Source organism: Marmota flaviventris, chromosome 6, assembly GCF_047511675.1.
Source record: "Marmota flaviventris isolate mMarFla1 chromosome 6, mMarFla1.hap1, whole genome shotgun sequence".
NCBI classification, from domain to species: Eukaryota; Metazoa; Chordata; class Mammalia; order Rodentia; family Sciuridae; genus Marmota; species Marmota flaviventris.
The window spans coordinates 88,647,483-88,671,758 of NC_092503.1; the positions used below are offsets into that span (position 1 = coordinate 88,647,483).

At 43.5% G+C, this 24,276-nt stretch overlaps 1 protein-coding gene across 1 annotated transcript in view; it reads right to left on the minus strand.

The window, feature by feature from the left end:
• Col19a1 (collagen type XIX alpha 1 chain) overlaps positions 1-24,276 on the minus strand; it is a 312,219-nt gene that overhangs the window by 64,850 nt on the left and 223,093 nt on the right. Inside the window, exons 17-22 of the mRNA XM_027928313.2 lie at positions 12,879-12,920; positions 7,405-7,467; positions 2,315-2,350; positions 1,447-1,482; positions 1,298-1,351; positions 551-604 (exon numbers count right to left, since the gene is read on the minus strand). Of these exons, the coding sequence (XP_027784114.2) occupies positions 551-604; positions 1,298-1,351; positions 1,447-1,482; positions 2,315-2,350; positions 7,405-7,467; positions 12,879-12,920 (285 nt within the window). The remainder of the gene's footprint in view (positions 1-550; positions 605-1,297; positions 1,352-1,446; positions 1,483-2,314; positions 2,351-7,404; positions 7,468-12,878; positions 12,921-24,276) is intronic.

Here is a 24,276-nt window from a genome sequence, read left to right on the forward strand (position 1 = left end):
GCATGAAGGTAGGTAAGAGAGAGAGAGAGAGAGAGAGAGAGAGAGAGAGAGAGAGAGAGAGAGAGAGAGAGACTGACTCATTCCACTATACTAAGGTTATAAGACAGCCTGAAGGTTTTCCTCCAAGTGCATTACAGATACACTTTCAGCCAAAAGATTTCCCTTTTTTTGAGGGCTCTTGCTAGAAAACAACAGAAGCTTTCTAAGTGTTTTCTGCAGATGGAGATTTGAATCAAAAGCCATACATAAGGGAAATTCTTGCTTTCTCTCTTGGTTTTCCTTATTACTTTTGATATTTGCTGTCTCATTGACCACAGGTACACTCCTGACAAGCATGTCCCAAATGATAATTTAGTTAAATTGAGTTTCAAAGACCAATTTGTTAGGGTAATGATCCTCCAAAGGACCTCACATGAGTGTATGAATGTCCCAGCCTTCAGAGGTGGAGATGAACCAGGTCTTTGGAAAATGTAGTGTAACTTAGTTACAGGAACAGACATTGACATTTTAAAAACCATACCATAATTTCAAAATACTGAAGTATACATACAACATCTCCTGGTGGTCCTCTGGGTCCCATGGAACCTGCAGGTCCTTGTTGACCCTAAAAGATAAGATGATATATGCTATACCTTTCCTTAAAAATTAGAAAGATTGTACTTGAATATTTGTAAAACATGTTGTAAACTTTATCTGTAAAAAGAAAGACTTTCCATCATCCTACCATATGTGTATAATACTGAAGTGTGATGTGAGATTCTAAGATAGTTTCTAGATGTTTTCTTTTTTAATGGGTTTGTTTTTCATCAGTAGGGGATAAGTGGGTAACTTGCCCTACCCATTGGCTGGGAGCACATCATGCTAATCTCTCCCACACCTCTCCAAAACTATTCTTTCTTAGGATACACCTGCAGAATCACACATGGGAAACTGAAGCACTCATAGCTGTATACTTTTGGTTTAGAAATGAATCCTGACTCCTGTTCCTTTTAAGAATACAGCTCAGGGTCATGGATTTAGCTGACATTGTTTACTCTTAAAGCTTTTAGGGATGCTATGGTGAATATGCTCTGAAAAATAATTTTCAAATTCTACTGTGAACCAAAAGGCACAGTTACTATGTGTGTAATAAATGCAGCTAGTGGGGGTGGGGGTGGGAAATCACCATGGAAACAAGATCAAGTCTCTGAGAACATCTGTGAAGAAAATGAGTGGCACCCCAAAGCACCCTTTAAAATATAGAATGGCTACAAATTCCAGATTATTTCCTAATATAGCACAGTTACTTCTTATATACCTTCAGTCCTGGGTTTCCTATTGAACCAGGGGGACCAGGGTCTCCAGGTTCTCCCTAAACATGTGAGTGGGAAGGAAAGTTAAATGTTACTATAGTCTTCACCATCTTATTAAGGTTGTAGACATAATTGGAAAATTCTAGGAGATTACCTTTATTCCCTGTGATCCTATTATTCCAGGTTCTCCCTGTAAATAAAATAATCATCATATGGGTAACATGAAAATTCAGATGGGCCGGGACATCTGACAGTTTAATTGAATTTCCATTAATTAACACACAATAAAGGGGGAATTTATGGAAGATGTGATGAAACCAAGGAGGGTTCATTCTACAACAGGTTCAAAACACTTAATCCTAATGAACAACAACTCTTATTTTCTTTTTTTAACAATAGTTTTATTTTCACTCCAATGCCATCTTTGAAATCCTCCTGCATTCTCTACTTCTCATTATTATGATTTGCTACCAACTAAACTCGCTTCCCTAAAAATTAACTCTTCAGATGATATGGAGGAGAATAGATGTTAGGGTGATATGTGCTGGTGATTCTGCAATCAGGAACTATCCAGGTATTTAATTTTAAAAACAGAAAAATTACAATTATACTAAGGGGGACAATACTGGCTATAATGTTTGCTTTATTTTTCCATGACTTATTAATCTGTTGGATTTGTATCCAATTTGTATCATTAACAGAATTTTTGAAAAAAACTATCTTCTACTTTAATTTTGTAGTTTCCCTATCTTAATTTGATGTCTTTTGTAACACTTTTGTCCCATCACTAGTAGTGGAAGGTTAGAGGAAACATATCTAACCCAAACCAAATGGTAAAGTATTATCCCATGACAGCACTTAACAAGGTTTAATATAAAGTCCAAAATCACAGAAGGAAAAGTAAAAATGCTCTGGAAGCTTATTTTATCAAATCTATTAGACTCTCAAGTAAACATAACAGAAATTGGAGAGAGAAATCAATGAAGTAGTAAACCCCAGAGGGTGATAAAACATCTACTTACTTGGTCTCCCTTTTCACCTTTTACAAAGGGTTCCCCCTAGGGAGATGGGTAGAAAGCAGAATCAATTAAAAACACTTTTAGAAATAAACCCTCCAAAGCTGGGAGTGGATAGAGCCTGCAGGCCAGACTCACACCTCTACTGCACACAGTCTGCCTCTGCAGCTGAGAGGGAGCCTAGGAGAATTAATTTACAAGCTCCTCCACATTCTCAAAGGAACACTGGAGTTCATCATTCTAACACTATTTAGAGAATCCCCTGTGGCTAACAAGTTGAAATGCTGCCCAGGGACAAAGCTTTCTGGTGCCTGGTGAAGAAGAGGGATCACACACATATGCAACTGGGGACAGAAGCCTGTGACAGCAACAAGATGGCCAGGGAAGGACATTCCTGAGAATGCTTCCAACTCTTTAGCTGTGCTTGAAATACACAAAATCATTAAAAATACTTTTCCAGTTTTCATTTTTACTATAATGAAAATAACTCAAAAGGGTTAATTAGGAGGTAAATAATAGGGTGTGGAACTGATAACAGTTCTTGGTTAAAGTATGTAGAGCTTGGGGAGTGACAGAAGCTTTGGAGGCTGCCCCTTGTTAACCAACACTCTCCCCCAGTCACTGAGTTGTGATTACTGCTACCCAGGTTAACCCATAGAGACACACGTGCACACACAGGCTCCCCTACTAGTTTCTGTTCTCAGAGTTACAAGTATGTGATCTCATTTTATCTTCATAGCTATGCTGTGCAAAAGAATTATTGTCCCATTTCAAGGATGGGGAAAGAGACTTGCGAAGGTCCAGTAATTTTGAGTTGTCATAGCTCCCTCTATTCCCTACATTAGCATTCATTCATTTTACTTAATGTTTCCTAGTTTATCTTGGCTATACCTCTTTGAGTGTAGAGATACAATTCATCTTGATACTCATAGCACCTCTGGTGTCTCACATCTTAGACCTTTACATTACTGGGATCCAAACACATTTATTAAATAAGTGAACTTAATGCAGATATAACAATAGTAACTAACATTTATTGAGTTCTTATAATGTATCAAGCACTATTGTAATCACTTTATATATATTCACATAGTTAATCCTCAGGTGTTTCACTCAGGTAAGTGCTATTAGTAGACTCATTTACAGATGAAGAAACACTGGCACAGAGAAGTTAAATAATTTCTCCAAGGTCACAGAGCTACCAAAAGATGGTTCAGGATTTAAACTCAGTCAGCCACACTTCAGCTCCAATCTTCACTTGTTTATTCTGCGTCATATTATTTGAATTGAGTAAATTACTATGTTGGTTTGGATTTTGGATGTTTTCCAAAGGCTCGTGTGTTAAAGATTTGGTCCCCATTGCAGCAATGGTCAGAGGCAGGGCTGGAAAGTGATTGGATCATGAGAGTTCTAACCTCATCAAGGGATCAATCCATTGATGGGTGCCTAGCTGAATAGACGACTGGGAAGTGGTGGAAACTGCAGGAGGTGGAACTTTGATGAAGAGAGGGTCTTTGGGGGTGTGCCTTTGGAGAAAAATGTAAGAACCATTTTGGGAGATATTACTACTCTCAAAAGTTCTCTTAGGAGCAAGATGTGGTGGCACATGCCCATAATCCCAGCCCCTCAGGAAGCTAAGGCAGAAAGCTTACAAGTCTAAGGCCAACTTGGGCAATTTGGCATGACCCTGTCCCAAAGTTAAAAAAAAAAAAAAAAAAGCTGGTGGTGGTAGGGTGGCTATCTAGGTGCTTAGAGGTAGAGTGCCTGTGGGTTCAACCTGGATTCAATCCCCAATGCTCAGGGATTGCTATTTTGATTTTTAACTAATCACTCTTTGGAGATAAGCAAGTACTAAATGAGCCTTTCATCTTGTGTCCTGTGTGTTTGGGGCTAGGAGTTCATCTTCTCCCATGTTCCCCAGCTCCCTTGCAGTTTCATGAAGCCATGTAGCTAATTCTAGCAACGAAATGTAACCAAAATGACATGTATCATTAACAAGGCAGTGAGAACCCATTTAATAACCCTCCAGACACACTTCCCCAGCAATGGTGACTAAGAAGATTGTATGTGACAGAAGACAGAGCTATATGATGGTATAGCCTGGTAACTGAACACAGAGTGAAACATAACACCTACCCCTCCTACTGAACCATTTTAGGCAGGAGCAATAGAGAACTTTCCTTGCGCTAAAGCCACAGAAATTTCAGGATTAATTTGTTACTTAGCATAACCAAGACTCCACTGACTAATAAACCACACATCTACCTAACATAATGAAATCTTCTATTATTGGTTAATTTCTATACATTCACAGGGCTTTATTTATATTCTTGCTTTTTGGATTTCATTCTAAAAATCAAGTTAATTTTTAAAGATTTGACATAAAGTTAATTAGATATTATCAAGGAGTCACACTGCTTATGTCAGTGCTTGTTTATGCTCACGTCCTTGCTTGTTTAGAGTCACTGTCAAGCTCAAAATCCACATTGATAAAATAGCTTTTGAAAGGAAAAAACCCAATAAATTGGTTATGTGGAGACTTGATATTTAGTAGTCCTAGCTCCAACTACTACTATCCAGAGCAAATCACTTAAATGTTTAGAATCTCCCTTTTTCTATAAAATCATGGGTTTCAACTAGATGATCTCTTTTGCATATTTTAGCTCCAATATGTTGCACTTCTAGTCACTTTCTGAATGTCCAGTAGGGAGGAACAAATTGCCATTGACAGTTGCCATTCCAGATGAGTGGTTCAGAATTCAACTTTGGATGATGACTACTGTTCTGATTGAACCTTCTGGTTATTATGCAAAGTCAAGTCCAGCTCTAATTCTGGAATAGAAAGATTGATACCACAAAGAACTAAACTGCTCTGCAGAATAATGTAAAATTTGTGGTATTTTATGTGTGGGCAAGAGAGGAAAGCCAACAAGATAAACAGAGGTGGCAGATGCCTAAGGCATTAAGAGGGAAGTGGCAAGGAGAAGAGTTAGAAGGAAAAGAGGCCTCTTCCTGGATAAGGTAGACTAAAGCAGTCCCAGTGGGGCAGGGGCTTGCCTTGAACACTAGTGATGGGACAGGAAGCTAGAGGGAATCCCCAAAGAGGGAAAGGCCTATCACCCCAGAAACCATGAAATTCTCCAACCCTTGCTTCTCAAAGTGGGTCCTTGAACCAACAGCACCACCATCATCTAGGAAATTGTGAGAGATGTAGGCTCTTGGGCTTCACCCCAGACCCATTAAATTAGAACAGCAGGATTCAATCATATATTCCTGTGTGAGAAGCACTGCTTTAACTCACTGAAAATTTCTCTATTATGCTCTATAATTCTCTGCTTTTCCAATGGAATTTTAGTCAATCTTACTGCCAGGTCCTCCTTGATACACACAGGAATTAAGAGAAAGTGAAGTTAGTATTTAGGCCTGAAGGAGAGAGAATGGTGACCTGGAGAAGCAGGTAGGAGAACCTTCAAGTGTGGAGTATCAGGAGAGAGTTAGCTGGCAGAGGGAAGGGGTGGCGTCCACAGGCTGCACTTGTGGGAGGAATATTAAAGGCTGTCAGGTCCTGTTCTGCATTAGGGAGCCTTGGTCTTGGCACTAAGGGCTAGCATGACCCCTGGGGTAGGATAACTAAGATTCGTAGGTACAGTGCTGACGTAAAGTTGCCTGGGATAAGTTACCGCTATTGCTAAAGATACCTAAATGCTGAGCTTAAGCATAAGTCAAATCGACTTCCTAACATTAAATACCTTTACTACATACTGTTCCCTTTTTTCATGTAGGAATTATTAGTAACCTTTTCATTTTTTATCCCATGATCAACCAATATTCCTAATTTGCTCTGTCAAGGAAATGAGTAAAAATGATTGAAAAAGATGTGTTGCATTTTTTAAAAATCAAAGATGAAGTATAGGCTAAGCCTGATTCTTGCTGATTCTTGAAGGCTCCTTTTTTTTTTTAAAATATAAATACCATAAATTTTCTTTTCTTTTCTCCTCTCCCCCCCTCCCCCTCCTCATCCTGTGACTAGGTTTTCTCTAATCTGTTTAGATGGTCCTACTTGAATATAAATGATTGTTTTACTTAAGTTTTTCACTGCTGTGACTTAAGAACCAGATCAGAACAACTGTAGAGGAGGAAAAGTTTGAGTGCTCACGGTTTTCAGAGATCTCAATCCATAGACAGCAGACTCCATTCTTCAGGGCTTGAGGTGAGACTAAACATCTTGATAATCAGGAAGCAGAGAGAGACTCCACTTGCCAGATACAAATATATACCCCAAAGCTATGCCCCCAATGCCCTAACTTCTCCAGCCACACCCCACCTGCCTTCAATCACCACTCAATTAATCCCTTCAGGTGATTAATTCACTGATTGGGTTAAGGAGATATATACCTGGAAATGCAGAAATGACAACCCAATCATTTCCCCTCTGAACCTTCTCTCATTGTCTCACACATGAGCTTTTGGGGGACACCTCACATCCAAACTACAACAGTGATATAGTAGGTTTTGTGTTTTTGTTTTTTAATTCCCCACCGAAAGAGCTAAGTTTTAATAGAAACTGGCCACAGCAATATTGAAAAGTGGCTTGGGGAAGTTCCTTTGATCTTGCAAAAAATAACTTCAGAAGGTATACTGAGAACATTTGTTTGATCAGATAGATAAATGTTTCTAACTTTTTATATAAACTAGTATCTGTCTTTGTTATTAATTTCAGCTATCATGGTAAGTTACATCAGGGCAACTTAGTGATTTTAAACCCGAGTTTGGCTCACCTATGTGTGATTTATGGCTCCAATACTGTGACTGTGGTAAAATCGCTTAACCTCTCTGTGCCTCATTTTCCTCACCTGAAGAATGAAGTAATAATAACCTATCTCATGGAATTTTTTAATGGATAAAATGAGTTAATTCATGAAAGAACTTAGTGCCTGCATAGTATATACTTACTTAAAGAGTTGATCTACTGTTGTTCACTATGGCAGGGTCAAACCAGAATATATGAAAATTGGGGCTGGTCTGGAAAAATATTTTAATTCTTTTTGTTGTTGTTGTTGTTATTCTTACTTTGCCCTCCACGCTAAAATACTTACAGGTTCTCCTTTTTGTCCTTTAGGGCCAACAGACCCTGGAAATCCTGGCAGTCCTGTTTCACCCTTTGAAGGAAAAAGCAGAAGAGAGATTTTGCATGAGAGTAGAGCGGTACCCTTTGACTGTCAGGACTAGAGTGTGATCTTGCTTGCTTCCACTAACTGTAGAATTTATCTATTACAGTCCAAGGGATAAGGTGAAATGCTAAATCTGGTTAGGCTATTTGCCTGAGTGTGTTTGCAGGCACTTTATAATACCTTTAGATCATTCAGAGATCAATAACATTTCATTATGATATTTAAATTAATGTGAAAAAATGTTAATTATTTTTTAAAGGAAGCAACATTGAGAGGAGAAAAAATTCACCTTTTTCTTGTGTATCAAAAAGTAAAATATTTTTGTGACTTAGTTATCAGGTCCTTTAAAAGACACAGTTGTCCAGAATCATTTTATTCCAGACACTTCTGTTTTTTCATAGGTGGGGGGTGGGGAATAGGGGGAGACAGGAGTCTTGAGAAGAAAACTGAGTCCCTCTGTTGTCCCCAGCATTTATACTGCTTCTTAGATGCTTGGCTGTGGACAAAGAAGGCATTCTCATCTGTATGGTGACTGCAGCAGCTTAGAAATGTCTAGGATGTTCTGGTCAAAAATCTTGAAGAGGGATTTGTATGTGACATATAAAGAGTATTTCCAGAAAATACAATTTGAGAGATAACACTTATGGAAAGGAATTATATCACTAATCGGCCTTCAGAGAAATTTCAGCATTGTGTGCCTCCCAGAGTTTACCAAGATCTCTGAATACCACCTAATTCTTAAACATAGCTGTTACAAGATATGAAATTCTGATTTTTTTTGTACCTCAGAAGGATTTTTGTACAATGATATTCACCATTACATTTCTGCATTTCCAGGTATATGTCCTTTTTGCCATTGTTGTATTTTTGTTTTAGCTTCACACATACACACACACACATACACAGAAAACATAGAGCCATGCCTTCATATACTAGGCTCTTAGAATGAAAGTAATTAAAAACTTTACCATCAAAGATGAAATTCTTTGTATTTCCCTCTCTATCCCAGAGGGAGCCACTTTTATGAATTTGGCATTTATCTTTCAGTCCATATGTTTGTACTTTTTACTGCATTATGTGGAATCATAAACAATGCATTATAGCCAATGTTTTTTTCTCTTGTTATATAAAACAAATTCAATCAATATATATATAGTGATTTGTGGCTTTTTTTCCCCAATGGTTTTTGAGTGTCCGTCTGTGTTGATACGTGTGATCTTGCTCATTCGTGGTATAATTTGCATGGCATGCTGATGCGCTGATGGCCAGCCTTATCCCAACCCCACTAATGGGCACTCAGCTTTCCTCTGTCATGACCAAGGAGGAAGTGAACATCTTCAACCTGCCCCCTTGTGTATGGGGGTACCTCTCTCTTTTAATTTTGAAACCTTTAACAACTGCCTACTCCAAAGTACTTCAACTGCAAATTTATCACAGTTCTCAAATCTTGGACTTATTTCTATAGTTTCTATCACAATCCATCTTTTGGCATTTTGTAGAATGGATAATCATGATTGTATTTTCATTAATCAGTCTTCTAGGTTTATGAAATGTGTTTTGTAAGTTTCTATTGAAAATTTTATATCTCAGTATTAATTTTTCGTATGACCAGTCTTCCCGTCAGTATCATCAGAGCCCTGTTTGGGAAAGCCAACATACCAAATGGAAAAATAGTCAATTCATGGACCTGTTACTATGTATATTTACAGCAGGGTTTCCCAAAGTGTGGTCATCTACACACCAACTGTATAGTTCTTGCTATGTCACACACCACCTGTATAGCTATGGCTTATTTCTTCTCTAGATTTACTCACATTTTTAAATATTTAATGTGTTCTTTGAAGTTATACCCATGTAAGTTAGAATTTAGTGTGCTAGGTAGATGTTTTTGTCTTAATACAGAGAAAAATACAAAAACATTTTTCCTTCTAGTCTCTAAACACTTAGTATATCCTCAGTTTATACTTACACATTATAGAAATATTTTGTTTTAGAGACAGTAAATTGTAACCAAAGTGAGGAAAGAAGTTGGTGAATATTTTAAGGCATCCATTGTTGAGGATTGAAAGAAGAAATAAACAACTGACATGAATAGGCATTAGAATGACCTTCATGTCACCCATCAGGTAGGTGCTAAAATCCCCAGTATATAAGTGTGAAGAAAAAATGAGATTAGTAATTAGACCCACCTAATGAAATAAAAGGAGAAAGTGGGGAAATGACCTAGAAATTACTTATAAAAATCACCTCAGCTCAAAAAATCAAAGGAGGGTAGAAAAGTGTTGGCAGAAGAATAAGAGTAATTATATTCAGAGATGTTATATATTGGAACAAATATAAAATAGTGTTTCAATGAAATAGCAAGAACAGAACAGGGTGTGGTCTGTCCCCATGCACAGCCCCTGTGTGAGGCTGGGCTTGGAGCAATCCTTAGGACATTGTCCTTCATTTAAAATTCTGCAAACAAAAGTGTTTATACCCAAATCTCAGATAAACATGGGGTTGCATTTCATATTTAGAATGAATTTTCAATGATTTATTAATATGGATAGGAGTTGAAAGATAAGTGATGAATTTACTGAACATCAGCAAAGATCCTCCTTCAGTTTGATACTTTTGTGTTATTTAAAAGGCTATGAGCTGTTGAGATTCCATCTTGTCCCCCTGATAGTCTGCTCAAAAAAGAAAACAACAGAAAAAAAAAACACTGGCTATTTTCTTAGGAGTCCTTATTCTGCTACCTTTCCCACTGTTTCTAGAAAGCAGCATTTCTCCTTAAGCTATCTGCTTATACATGATCCCTTCATCATACCCCTTCAGCCTAAGGCAAGCTACATAGCAGAAGTTATTATTTCAATTCTAGTAGACTGGTCCTGTGGATGCATGGCCTCCATTGCCATTTACTGTCAAAACCAAATTGTTTTTCCTGCTGGTTCTCCCTATCTTACTATGTTTGATACAGGGAGTGGCTGCTAAACTGGAAGTGATATGTACGTACATTCTAATGCTGATTGTGCTTGTCTGGCGCCTCTTTTTGATGTTGGGTTCTGAAGAGTAGGCTGTTTGTGTAACTCTACTTTGTGGTCAGTGCATCAAGAAGTGGCACGTAATATAGCCATGATAAGTCATTTATGTGTTTAAGATACTCTGGTTAAATCTTTTATTCTACAACACAAGTTGAGTCCATTCTCTGTTGAAATTGTGGTGGGAGACGCAAAGAGGAGCAAGACAAGCCACCAAAGATGGTAACAATTAATGCCAAAAAGAACTAAAAGAGACCTCAATAGAGGGAAGAAGGTTTAAGAGAAAAGAACAAATTTTTATGGGGGCTTCATGTGTGTCTGGAATTGTGCTTTTTGGTAAGTTCATCTCATTTGCTTTTAATCCTCCCATGAACTCTGATAGCTAAATGGAGGAAACTGATGTTTACAGAAATCAAGTGGCATTCCCAAGGTGGTGCAATTGTTAATGCCATGACTTACTTTTGATCCCAGAGCTCATGCTCTTTCCAGTACTCAGTGGCTCTCATCCCTGGCTGCATGTGAGAATTATCTGAAGCACTTTTAAATGATAAAGCTATCAGTCTTACCCCAATGCAAAGTCTCTAAGGACAGGGCTGGAGCAGGTATTTCCTAAAAGCTCTCCAGGTCATTCTAATGTGCAGCCAGGAATCAGGACCACTAGGGCCACCACAGGCATAAAGCAAAAGACCCAGGAGAGTAACTAGAGAAGTTCTAAAATTTCACTGTGGTGACCCATGAGCAACACTGCAATTTTAAAAAAGAACATATTTTTCCAGAATAGAGAAGAATTGAATGTGAATAAGTAGAGTTGATTTCACTCTTAGCAACTGTGATACTTATGACTTTTAATTTATTTTATGTATTACTTATGGGCAGAGGCTTTTCCCTGTTAATTACAATTTAAAAATCTTTTCATATGTACACTTATATTAGATACTGCATCAAGTTCCCTGTAGACTCTTCTAAGTTATTTATTTGGGTGGGAAGAGGGAACAGTTATGCCACTGGCTTTGTCTAATTCCACTTAAGATTCTGAAGCAATTAGAAAAGATTTTGAGCAATAGAAAAGGTCCTTAGAGTTTGAAATACACCTGTTTTGCAGAATCAAATTTCTCATCAGTGAGGTCTTATGAATTCCTAAGTAACATATGTTTCCTAATGAATATAGCAAAACAGAAGCCAGCTGTTTTGTTTCAAGGAATGAATCATCATTTAAGTGCTTTAAAAGTGTCACAATGCTCTCCTTTGCTCAGCTGTTATATGTGACAAGCTTCATGTCTTTCTCCCCTGCCCCTTAGCCTGCATGTGTCCAGTAGTAATTGCTTAAAATGTAATGTGTTTGTTATGGTGGGTTATGGTTTCTGTAAGCTATTGGGTTACAGGAAATAATGCTAATGTACTAGCAGTAAAATCCAAGACCCATAGTGAATTGCACTGCTATATAATCATTTTTTTAAAATTCCTTTCAGAATGTCAAGGTTTTATTTATTTAATTATTTTGCAGAAAATTTCATTTTCAATGGCCAATCTAAAAGAAGCTCCTAGTTTCTGTTGAGACTCTCTGTTAGCAGTATTTTCTGGTGAGGGATGCATGAGTTTTTAAAAGTCTGGTTGCAGGAATTTATAATGCATAGAGGTCATATTTTCTTGGATTCATGTTGAAATACCCTGCCCTCAATCAAGACAGTTTTTACTGGGTGAATGAATGAAGGTGGCACTCACATGCCACCTTCTACTCATCTCAGTAGATTTAATGTGCTGGTTTCTTGTTTTCTCTGACAATGGCACATTCACACTGAATCCAAGGTCATGGCAATTTTAGAGTCAAACAGGAGTGAAACATCTTTTCTAGTAGAAAAGTGAATCTGTCATCTTCACAGCTAATAAAATTAAACTAATGAATGATGATAATTAAATGCAATGGAAATTTATCAGCACTGTTATTTTAAAATTGTTTTTGAGATAATTATTTGTTTAAAACTCTGCTGTACAGATTAAAACCCCACCAAAAAATGTTCCCACAAAAATGTTCCAGTCTTTGTTTGGTGCTTACAAACACACAGGATGGAGCCTGAGACTGAGGCATTTCACCTGAGGGGTCTTTGGACTGTTTTTTGCTACCTCTACTATTCACCCAAATCTAATGATAAGTCAAATCTTGTGTTCTAATTTATTTTAACTCATTATAGCTTTTTCCCTTCATCTGTCCCATTTCTTGTAGCCAACTTCTGCTGGGCAGTTCTTACTGAGGAGCTGCCTGGTCAAGAGGCAGGTGAAGCTCTTGCTTACTGCTAAGGGGACCTGACTGCCGCGGTGGGGAGACAGGGTTGGTACAAAACACCGGGCCTTTTAATTCACATTGAAAAATCTTATTACCTTTTCTCCTTTAGGGTCACCAGCTCCAAGTTCACCATTTCCCTAGGTAAAAAATAAAACAAAAGTCCACTTAATTTTAATGCATTTAGTTTTGAAAGCACAGTCAGTTACTAGTACTGGGTCAGCTTTTTATGGATATTATGTGGCTTTGGCAGACATCTTTGTCTTTCTCAGCTTTTGTTAAATAGTCCTGTTAGATATTCCGTTAAATAGCTCATATGTTGGAGGCCCCATCTGTCTTCTCTGTGACATCTTCAGGAAATGGCTTTTGAGAAACTCCATATACCTAGTAGGGCAAAGCCTCAATTTTCCACATTCACACCTAGAAGTTTCCACTGGCCCTACCTATGACTGAGTTTTCCGCTTCTGTGGTCCCCAGACCACTAATTTGATTCCATTTCACTGGGCAGATAACTTTTCCCATTATCACACTGAAAAAAAATATACAAATTCTCAGGCAGTACTTCAAATTCCTGCCACCAAATCTACAAACCCATGCATTTGACCTTGGCTAATAAGCTGTCCCTCTATAACTCCTATGAATCACATGCCCTTTGCCTTTTTTTAGACTTTTTCCTCATTAATGTTACCTATTCCCATTAGATGAAATTGGCAAATTTGTTAAAATTAAGTAAATTGGCAAAATTCTTTAATATCTCTTTGTCTACCTATTTTCTCTTTTCCAAACTTAACACCAAATACATAGTCTCTTGGGTACACATTTCCCTTAAGCTATGCTTTCCTCTTCATTCTTGAACCCTTCTTTCAAAAGGCCAATAAATGTTGTCTGTGCCCACTGACCAAGATGGCCTTAATGTTCCTATAACCTGAAGTACACTTTAGATAGACTTATTTTTGACTCTAGGCCCTGATCTCCCTTAAGCACTTAATTTAGAAAACTTGTGCTAGTAAATCCATTTCCTACCTTTTTGAGATGTAAATCTTTTAAAAAGCTTCTCTTTGGCTAAATGACCCTAGAATGTCTTTCTCAAGGACTGGAGCAATTCTTTTGAAAGGTAATCACCAAGAAAGATGGAGTCCAGTTTCTCAGCCTCTGTGGGAGGGCAGGAGCTTTTTCTGCATCTACTGAGATGATCATATGATTCTTGTTTTTAAGCCTATTAATATGATGAATTACATTTATTGATTTCCCTTTGTTGAACCAACCCTGCATCCCTGGGATGAATCCCACTTGATCGTGGTGCCACACTACCAAAAGCATTAAACAGATTTAATGCAATTCCTATTAAAATCCTAATGAAATTTTTCATGGAAACAAAAAAACAATCATGAAATTTATTTGGAAAAATAGGAGACCCAGAATAGCTAAAGCAATCCTTAGCAAGAAAAGTGAAGCAGGAGGCATCACAACACCAGACCTTAAACTACACTACAGAGCTATATTAACAAAACTGGCATGGTATTGGCACCAAAATAGACTTGTAGACCAATGGTAGAGAATAGAGGACACAGAGATAACCCACATAAATACAGTTAACTCATACTAGACAAGAGTGCCAAAAACATTCACTGGGGAAAAGATAGCCTATTCAACAAATGATGCTGGGAAAACTAGAAATCCTTATGTAGCAAAATGAAATTAAACCTCTGTCTTTCACCCTGCACAAAAATCAACTCAATATGGATCAAAGATTTAGGCACTAGAACAGAGACCCTGTGCCTAATAGTAGAAAATATAGACCTAAATCTGCAGCATGTCAGCCTAGGATCTGATTTCCTTAACAAGACTCCTAAAATGCAAGAAGTAAAATCAAGAATCAATAAATGGGATGGATTCAAATTAAAAAGCTTCTTCTCAACAAAGAAAACAATAAATAACATATGGAGAGAGCCTACAGATTGGGAGAAAAACTTTACCACATGAACCTCCAATAAAGCATTAATCTCTAGGATATATATAAAGAATTCAAAAAACTTAACACCAAAAAAACAAATAACCCATCAATAAATGAACTAAGGAACTGAACAGACACTTCACAGAAGAAAAAATACAATTGATCAACAAATATATGAAAAATTGTTCAACATCTCTAGCAATTAGAGAAATGCAAATCAAAACTACTCTAAAATTTCATCTCACTCCTGTAAGAATGGCAATCATCAAGAATACAGGCAACAATAAATGTAGGCAAGGATGTGGCAAGGATTGCTGGTGGGACTGCAAATTGGTACAACCACTATGGAAAACAGTATGGAGATTCCTCAGAAAACTGGGAATCGAACCACCATTTGACCCAGCTATCCCACTCCTTGGTTTATACCCAAAGGACTTAAAAATCAGCATACTATAGTGATGCAGCCACATCAATGTTTACAGCAGCTCAATTCACAATAGCTAGCCTATGGAACCAATCTAGGTGTCCCTCAATAGATGAACGAATAAAGAAAATATGGTATATATACTCAATGGAATATTACTCAGCTTTAAAGAAGAGTGAAATTATGGCATTTGCCAGTAAATGTTTGGAGTTGGAGAATATCATGCTAAGTGAAATAAGCCAATCCCACAAAACCAAAGGTCGAATGTTTTCTCTAATATGTGGATGGTAATTCACAATAAGGCAGGGGCACTAGGGAAGAATAACATTACCTTAGATTAGGTAGAGGGAAGTGAAGGGAGAGGAAGGGAGGGGATGTGGGGATAGGAAAGATAGTAGAATGAAACAGATATTATTACTGTATGTATATATGTGACTACATGACCAACATGATTCTGCATCATGTACACTCAGAAAAATGAGAAATTAAATCTCATCTATGTATGCTATATCAAAGTGCATAAATGCATTCTACTATAATGTATAACTAAAGCAAATAAATTTTTTATTAAAAAAAGAGGTAATGTTTTACAAATATTTTCCACCCATGTTTGGTTGAATCCTCAGATGTGGAACAGACAGGTAAGGAGGGCCAAGTGTATCTTTGTTCTCTCTCTCTCACTTTAGCACTTTAAAGTTTCCCTTTGTGTAAGTGGAGTTGAAATCAGGCTGAGTCTGGCCTTTCACCTCTACTGTAAAATTCTTAACCACTTCCTTGCTTCTTTAACTTTTTCAGGTGAGATCACTTGGCTCTGATACCACTTACTCATCCCCAATTTTCGCCGAACCTCATAGTAATGTGACTTTGGTTCCAGCCAATCCACTGAAGCAGCTCTACTGTTGGCAAGGCTTTCTCTGCATTGATGACCTCTTAGCTGCATCTGCCACTTTCTCTCTTTCTCTCTCACCTCTTTTTTCCCCCTTCTTTTAACTGCAAACTGGCTGTTCAGACTCTTTTCTTATGTGACTCAACACTTTCTCTCAAGCACTCTTATCTATCCCCATGGTCCAGGCATCATTTACACAAAAACAAGTTTATATACCCATCATGCAGCTTCTGTCTGAATTTTAAGTCTGTATATCTAATTTCCTGCTTGCGGTATTCACTTGTAAATTCTAGAAGCAATTCAGTTAACAAATTCAAAACTGAAGTAAAAATATGCAACAAATACACATATAAGATAAAAAAGAGAAGAGAGTTACATCATACTGTTAACACTGGTTAACACTGGTTAATCCAGAAGTGGGAGAATGATAATTACTCTTTCCCAATTTAATTCTGCATTTTCTCTTTTTAAATGAGCAAGAAATTTTATTTTACAGTTGAAAGAAATCAAGGAAAGCAAGACAACCTGCACTCACCTTCCCCCTTCCATAGGATTCTTCTTCCTTTAATCAGGGTGTCATTCCTAACACGACCCCTTACTTACTTCTCATGTAGTCTCCTTGACACTCCCCAAATTTCTACTCTAGGCTATTTGCCTTCATCCCAGGCAGATCACCATCATGTCTCACCAGGATCATGGTACTGGGTCCCCAATTGGCCTTCTGCAATTCATTCTGGATCCCCTGACACATACATTCTCCACATACGGTCAGACAGATAAATTTACTAGATGTTCTGACTTCTTTCAAAGCCTTAACAGAGGCACCAAACACCCTCCAGCACCATCTGGGCCATTCTTCTCCCTCTGAGGCTCCAGCTATAATGTTCTTCTTGCAGCTTCTCACATGGACCAAGATCCTTCCATCTCAGCCTCTGGATCACTACTCTATGGCTTTTCTTCTTCTTCTGTCCAACACCCAGTCCTCCCTCCAGTATCAACTATTGGAAAGTGCTTTTCCTAGTCTTCTTAGTCTTCCAGATAAATCTCTTTCTCATACCCTCTCACTGAACATTGTATTTTCCTCTCATAATGCTTTTTTTAAAAAATTGTGTTTGTTTAAAGTTGTTTTTTTTTTTTTTTAAACTCTTGCACTAGAATTTAGGCTCCATGGAGACCTAGAATTGAATCATCCATGCCTTGTTAAGTAACTAGCAAAAAGAAAGCATTCAATAAATTGTTGTTTAGTAAATAAGTCAATAATTCTAATACACATGGTTTCCCTTTATTTTCTGATTAAAGATACATGATTTGCTAGAAAAACTAAAAGTATAGATAGATAAATGTAGAGAAATGTTTAAACAACAAAAATGTAGTCACCAGTTCAGATCACTATTGCTGTATTTTTGAGACCTTATATGTACCTTCCATTTCATTCACATTCTACTCCTGTAAGAAATAGTAGTTTATAATTGATATTATTATTATTCTTATGATAGATGGCCTCTCATTTTTCTCTAGGATTCACCGTTCTAGAATCTTGATTTTCTGGAGGTTATTATACCTAGAAAAACAACAGGGCCATCTATTGTGTATTAGAGTACACTATAGTTGCTTTACTCAATAGTTAGGCCAGGAAATCCAACCAATCAAAAGTCCTCAGGGGCCTCTGGTGCTACTCTCCACTTCTGAATTAACAAATGAGGGAGATTAAAACTTGAACTTCAGTACCATTTGCTCACTGACACATGTGATTCTTTTCTCCACCTTCTCTAAGTCAATGGCATCAGAAAATAACCAGGCTTTACAGAATATTAGACAGCCTTTGTGTCTTTGGAACTACAGTTCTATTTCAGATACTATTTTGATTATTTTAGGCCTTGTTGCCATTATCAAAATTCTTGTGAGCCTTCAAAAATAAATAGTTGCACAGTTTTGAATGTGTTTATTAAAAGTTCTTGATACAAAGTGATGAGAGATCATGGTGTGAAGGTGGGAATCTGCCTGCTCATCTCAAGAATTATGGGACATCAGAACTGTCTTTTGTTCTCTTTGGGGAAATGGTGAACAGAACTTTGAAACTTATGGTCAAGCAAGTGGAAGGACTTGAACTACTCTGTGTTGAAGAGTGTATTCTTTGGAAAGGAGAGAATGTGCCCAGACATGTACTTGTTGAAGTATAAGAGACAGCCATTTTTGTAGGTCCTCAAAACTGAAATATCAATTTTCTATGGCTCCACTAGTGAAAGAAACCAATGACATGTCCTCCCTTCCACAACATGGGGTCATTAAAAATAACCCAGCTAAGCCCTTGGGGAATTTGCTGTAATATCTCTGGCATGAAGAGACACAAGGTTAAAAACAAACAAACAAAATACACCAAGAAGTTATCTGTTATGGGTTGAACTGGATGACCCCTAGCTCCATTCAAATGTTTGAGTCCCAATCCCAACATTTTGGAATGTGAACTGTTTTTGGCAATGGTATGATGGCAAATCTAACTAGTTAAGATGAGCCTATAATGAGAGTAGGGAGGATTCCTATTCCTATATGACTACATCCTTATAGAAAGGGAAATTTGGACACAGAGACATGTGCACACAGGGAGAATGCCACATGAAGATGGCCAAAGAACTACCAGAAGCTAGGAGACAGATAAGTCTGGAACTTACCCCTCCCTGGTGCCTTCAGAGAGAGCACAGCCCTACCAGGACCTTCATCTTGGACTCATGGCCTCCAGAACTATGAGACAATGCATTTCTGCTGTTCAGGATACTCAGTTTGTGACATTTTGTTGTGGCAACCCCAGCAAGTTAAAATATAAAATATGGCCTATGAACGTTGTACTAACTTAAAATGAAACCAAAGGGTGGCCCAAAGTTCAACCTCTGACTTATTTCAAGAAAACATTTTATCAGTTGTGAAAGGGAAGGGGAGGACCCAGGTAAGTTTTGGGGCTCTGTTTAATCAAACCAAGATCTGAAAGCACCTAGCCTCTGCCCAAGCTCATGATGCTCCCCAAAGACAGTGGCTCCTGGGCAACAAAGAGGGAGAGGGAGGAAGTTAGGACTTGGTGTATCTTTAACTCTTCTGGGACCAGAAGTATTGCCTGCAGTGTTTCCAATCAAGCCTTCGTTTTATGTGTTCTTGTTGGGCTTACCTAGCTGCTTGGAAAGACCCTGAATATTTGATTTTGGATAAAGGTTTTTTGTTCTTTCTGGACTGTGAATATTAAAATAAAGTTATTATTTGATATATGAAAGGAAAAATAGACTATTTTGCTAGCAAATGGCGTTCTTTTTGGATCAACAATTTGGAGAAGTGAACACCAGAATTGGTTGCTGGGAGGCATGGCATCAATCTCCAACAGCTGAGACCAAGTGTGGTAATGTAAGGCTACACAACTATGCATTTTCAACGTGGATCTCTAAAAAACAATATCAAATGTAAAATCCACCAGTACTTGGCTGTCACAGATGACACTATCTTTTTTTTCCCTCCATGTAGGGAGCTGATGGCTTTAGAAGTTGACAGAGCCTATCAAATTTTTATTAAAATCCCCAGAGCTGGAAGAGCAGTTTGCTGGATCATGAGCAGATTTTCCTTAAGGGGAAGAACATGCTCAGCATTGTTGTGTTTTGGCAAACAATCTTGCAGAATGGGAGCAGCTGTTTTGCAAATTATTTTTGAGATAGGGAAATCTTCTACATTTTATTCATTGCATTTCCAAATGAGCATGCAAAAAAACACGATAGTAGAGGGAACTGGGACCAAAGACAGAGCAGGCCCAGTGGCCTGCTGAGGGGCAGAGCCGCCCCCCACCCCCCTCGCCTGCCAGGTAGGGGAAGGGTGACCACCGACAGAAAAGGCCCAGTGGCCCAGGGCGGGACAGAGCTTCCAATCACTCCTGCAAGGTAGGCGGGCCTGCGACCCACCGGCAGAAGAGGAGCAGTCGCCTGCTGAGAGGCTGAGCCGCCCCCTCCCCCTGTGCCGGCATAGTAGAGGGAACTGGGACCAAAGACAGAGCAGGCCCAGCGGCCTGCTGAGGGGCAGAGCCGCCCCCCACGCCCCTCGCCTGCCAGGTAGGGGAAGGGTGACCACCGACAGAAAAGGCCCAGTGGCCCGCGTCGGGACAGAGCTTCCAATCACTCCTGCAAGGTAGGCGGGCCTGCGACCCACTGGCAGAAGAGGAGCAGCCGCCTGCTGAGAGGCTGAGCCGCCCCCTCCCCCTGCGCCAGCATAGTAGAGGGAACTGGGACCAAAGACAGAGCAGGCCCAGCGGCCTGCTGAGGGGCAGAGCCGCCCCCCACCCCCCTCGCCTGCCAGGTAGGGGAAGGGTGACCACCGACAGAAAAGGCCCAGTGGCCCAGGGCGGGACAGAGCTTCCAATCACTCCTGCAAGGTAGGCGGGCCTGCGACCCACCGGCAGAAGAGGAGCAGTCGCCTGCTGAGAGGCTGAGCCGCCCCCTCCCCCTGCGCCGGCATAGTAGAGGGAACTGGGACCGAAGACAGAGCAGGCCCAGCGGCCTGCTGAGGGGCAGAGCTGCCCCCCACCCCCCTCGCCTGCCAGGTAGGGGAAGGGTGACCACCGACAGAAAAGGCCCAGTGGCCCGCGTCGGGACAGAGCTTCCAATCACTCCTGCAAGGTAGGCGGGCCTGCGACCCACTGGCAGAAGAGGAGCAGCCGCCTGCTGAGAGGCTGAGCCGCCCCCTCCCCCTGCGCCAGCATAGTAGAGGGAACTGGGACCAAAGACAGAGCAGGCCCAGTGGCCTGCTGAGGGGCAGAGCCGCCCCCCACCCCCCTCGCCTGCCAGGTAGGGGAAGGGTGACCACCGACAGAAAAGGCCCAGTGGCCCAGGGCGGGACAGAGCTTCCAATCACTCCTGCAAGGTAGGCGGGCCTGCGACCCACCGGCAGAAGAGGAGCAGTCGCCTGCTGAGAGGCTGAGCCGCCCCCTCCCCCTGCGCCGGCATAGTAGAGGGAACTGGGACCGAAGACAGAGCAGGCCCAGCGGCCTGCTGAGGGGCAGAGCCGCCCCCCACCCCCCTCGCCTGCCAGGTAGGGGAAGGGTGACCACCGACAGAAAAGGCCCAGTGGCCCAGGGCGGGACAGAGCTTCCAATCACTCCTGCAAGGTAGGCGGGCCTGCGACCCACCGGCAGAAGAGGAGCAGTCGCCTGCTGAGAGGCTGAGCCGCCCCCTCCCCCTGCGCCGGCATAGTAGAGGGAACTGGGACCGAAGACAGAGCAGGCCCAGCGGCCTGCTGAGGGGCAGAGCCGCCCCCCACCCCCCTCGCCTGCCAGGTAGGGGAAGGGTGACCACCGACAGAAAAGGCCCAGTGGCCCAGGGCGGGACAGAGCTTCCAATCACTCCTGCAAGGTAGGCGGGCCTGCGACCCACCGGCAGAAGAGGAGCAGTCGCCTGCTGAGAGGCTGAGCCGCCCCCTCCCCCTGTGCCGGCATAGTAGAGGGAACTGGGACCAAAGACAGAGCAGGCCCAGCGGCCTGCTGAGGGGCAGAGCCGCCCCCCACGCCCCTCGCCTGCCAGGTAGGGGAAGGGTGACCACCGACAGAAAAGGCCCAGTGGCCCGCGTCGGGACAGAGCTTCCAATCACTCCTGCAAGGTAGGCGGGCCTGCGACCCACTGGCAGAAGAGGAGCAGCCGCCTGCTGAGAGGCTGAGCCGCCCCCTCCCCCTGCGCCGGCATAGTAGAGGGAACTGGGAACAAAGACAGAGCAGGCCCAGCGGCCTGCTGAGGGGCAGAGCCGCCCCCCACCCCCCTCGCCTGCCAGGTAGGGGAAGGGTGACCACCAACAGAAAAGGCCCAGTGGCCCAGGGCGGGACAGAGCTTCCAATCACTCCTGCAAGGTAGGCGGGCCTGCGACCCACCGGCAGAAGAGGAGCAGTCGCCTGCTGAGAGGCTGAGCCGCCCCCTCCCCCTGCGCCGGCATAGTAGAGGGAACTGGGACCGAAGACAGAGCAGGCCCAGCGGCCTGCTGAGGGGCAGAGCTGCCCCCCACCCCCCTCGCCTGCCAGGTAGGGGAAGGGTGACCACCGACAGAAAAGGCCCAGTGGCCCGCGTCGGGACAGAGCTTCCAATCACTCCTGCAAGGTAGGCGGGCCTGCGACCCACTGGCAGAAGAGGAGCAGCCGCCTGCTGAGAGGCTGAGCCGCCCCCTCCCCCTGCGCCAGCATAGTAGAGGGAACTGGGACCGAAGACAGAGCAGGCCCAGCGGCCTGCTGAGGGGCAGAGCCGCCCCCCACCCCCCTCGCCTGCCAGGTAGGGGAAGGGTGACCACCGACAGAAAAGGCCCAGTGGCCCAGGGCGGGACAGAGCTTCCAATCACTCCTGCAAGGTAGGCGGGCCTGCGACCCACCGGCAGAAGAGGAGCAGTCGCCTGCTGAGAGGCTGAGCCGCCCCCTCCCCCTGCGCCGGCATAGTAGAGGGAACTGGGACCGAAGACAGAGCAGGCCCAGCGGCCTGCTGAGGGGCAGAGCTGCCCCCCACCCCCCTCGCCTGCCAGGTAGGGGAAGGGTGACCACCGACAGAAAAGGCCCAGTGGCCCGCGTCGGGACAGAGCTTCCAATCACTCCTGCAAGGTAGGCGGGCCTGCGACCCACTGGCAGAAGAGGAGCAGCCGCCTGCTGAGAGGCTGAGCCGCCCCCTCCCCCTGCGCCAGCATAGTAGAGGGAACTGGGACCAAAGACAGAGCAGGCCCAGTGGCCTGCTGAGGGGCAGAGCCGCCCCCCACCCCCCTCGCCTGCCAGGTAGGGGAAGGGTGACCACCGACAGAAAAGGCCCAGTGGCCCAGGGCGGGACAGAGCTTCCAATCACTCCTGCAAGGTAGGCGGGCCTGCGACCCACCGGCAGAAGAGGAGCAGTCGCCTGCTGAGAGGCTGAGCCGCCCCCTCCCCCTGCGCCGGCATAGTAGAGGGAACTGGGACCGAAGACAGAGCAGGCCCAGCGGCCTGCTGAGGGGCAGAGCCGCCCCCCACCCCCCTCGCCTGCCAGGTAGGGGAAGGGTGACCACCGACAGAAAAGGCCCAGTGGCCCAGGGCGGGACAGAGCTTCCAATCACTCCTGCAAGGTAGGCGGGCCTGCGACCCACCGGCAGAAGAGGAGCAGTCGCCTGCTGAGAGGCTGAGCCGCCCCCTCCCCCTGCGCCGGCATAGTAGAGGGAACTGGGACCGAAGACAGAGCAGGCCCAGCGGCCTGCTGAGGGGCAGAGCCGCCCCCCACCCCCCTCGCCTGCCAGGTAGGGGAAGGGTGACCACCAACAGAAAAGGCCCAGTGGCCCAGGGCGGGACAGAGCTTCCAATCACTCCTGCAAGGTAGGCGGGCCTGCGACCCACCGGCAGAAGAGGAGCAGTCGCCTGCTGAGAGGCTGAGCCGCCCCCTCCCCCTGTGCCGGCATAGTAGAGGGAACTGGGACCAAAGACAGAGCAGGCCCAGCGGCCTGCTGAGGGGCAGAGCCGCCCCCCACGCCCCTCGCCTGCCAGGTAGGGGAAGGGTGACCACCGACAGAAAAGGCCCAGTGGCCCGCGTCGGGACAGAGCTTCCAATCACTCCTGCAAGGTAGGCGGGCCTGCGACCCACTGGCAGAAGAGGAGCAGCCGCCTGCTGAGAGGCTGAGCCGCCCCCTCCCCCTGCGCCGGCATAGTAGAGGGAACTGGGAACAAAGACAGAGCAGGCCCAGCGGCCTGCTGAGGGGCAGAGCCGCCCCCCACCCCCCTCGCCTGCCAGGTAGGGGAAGGGTGACCACCGACAGAAAAGGCCCAGTGGCCCAGGGCGGGACAGAGCTTCCAATCACTCCTGCAAGGTAGGCGGGCCTGCGACCCACCGGCAGAAGAGGAGCAGTCGCCTGCTGAGAGGCTGAGCCGCCCCCTCCCCCTGCGCCGGCATAGTAGAGGGAACTGGGACCGAAGACAGAGCAGGCCCAGCGGCCTGCTGAGGGGCAGAGCCGCCCCCCACCCCCCTCGCCTGCCAGGTAGGGGAAGGGTGACCACCGACAGAAAAGGCCCAGTGGCCCAGGGCGGGACAGAGCTTCCAATCACTCCTGCAAGGTAGGCGGGCCTGCGACCCACCGGCAGAAGAGGAGCAGTCGCCTGCTGAGAGGTTGAGCCGCCCCCTCCCCCTGCGCCGGCATAGTAGAGGGAACTGGGACCGAAGACAGAGCAGGCCCAGCGGCCTGCTGAGGGGCAGAGCCGCCCCCCACCCCCCTCGCCTGCCAGGTAGG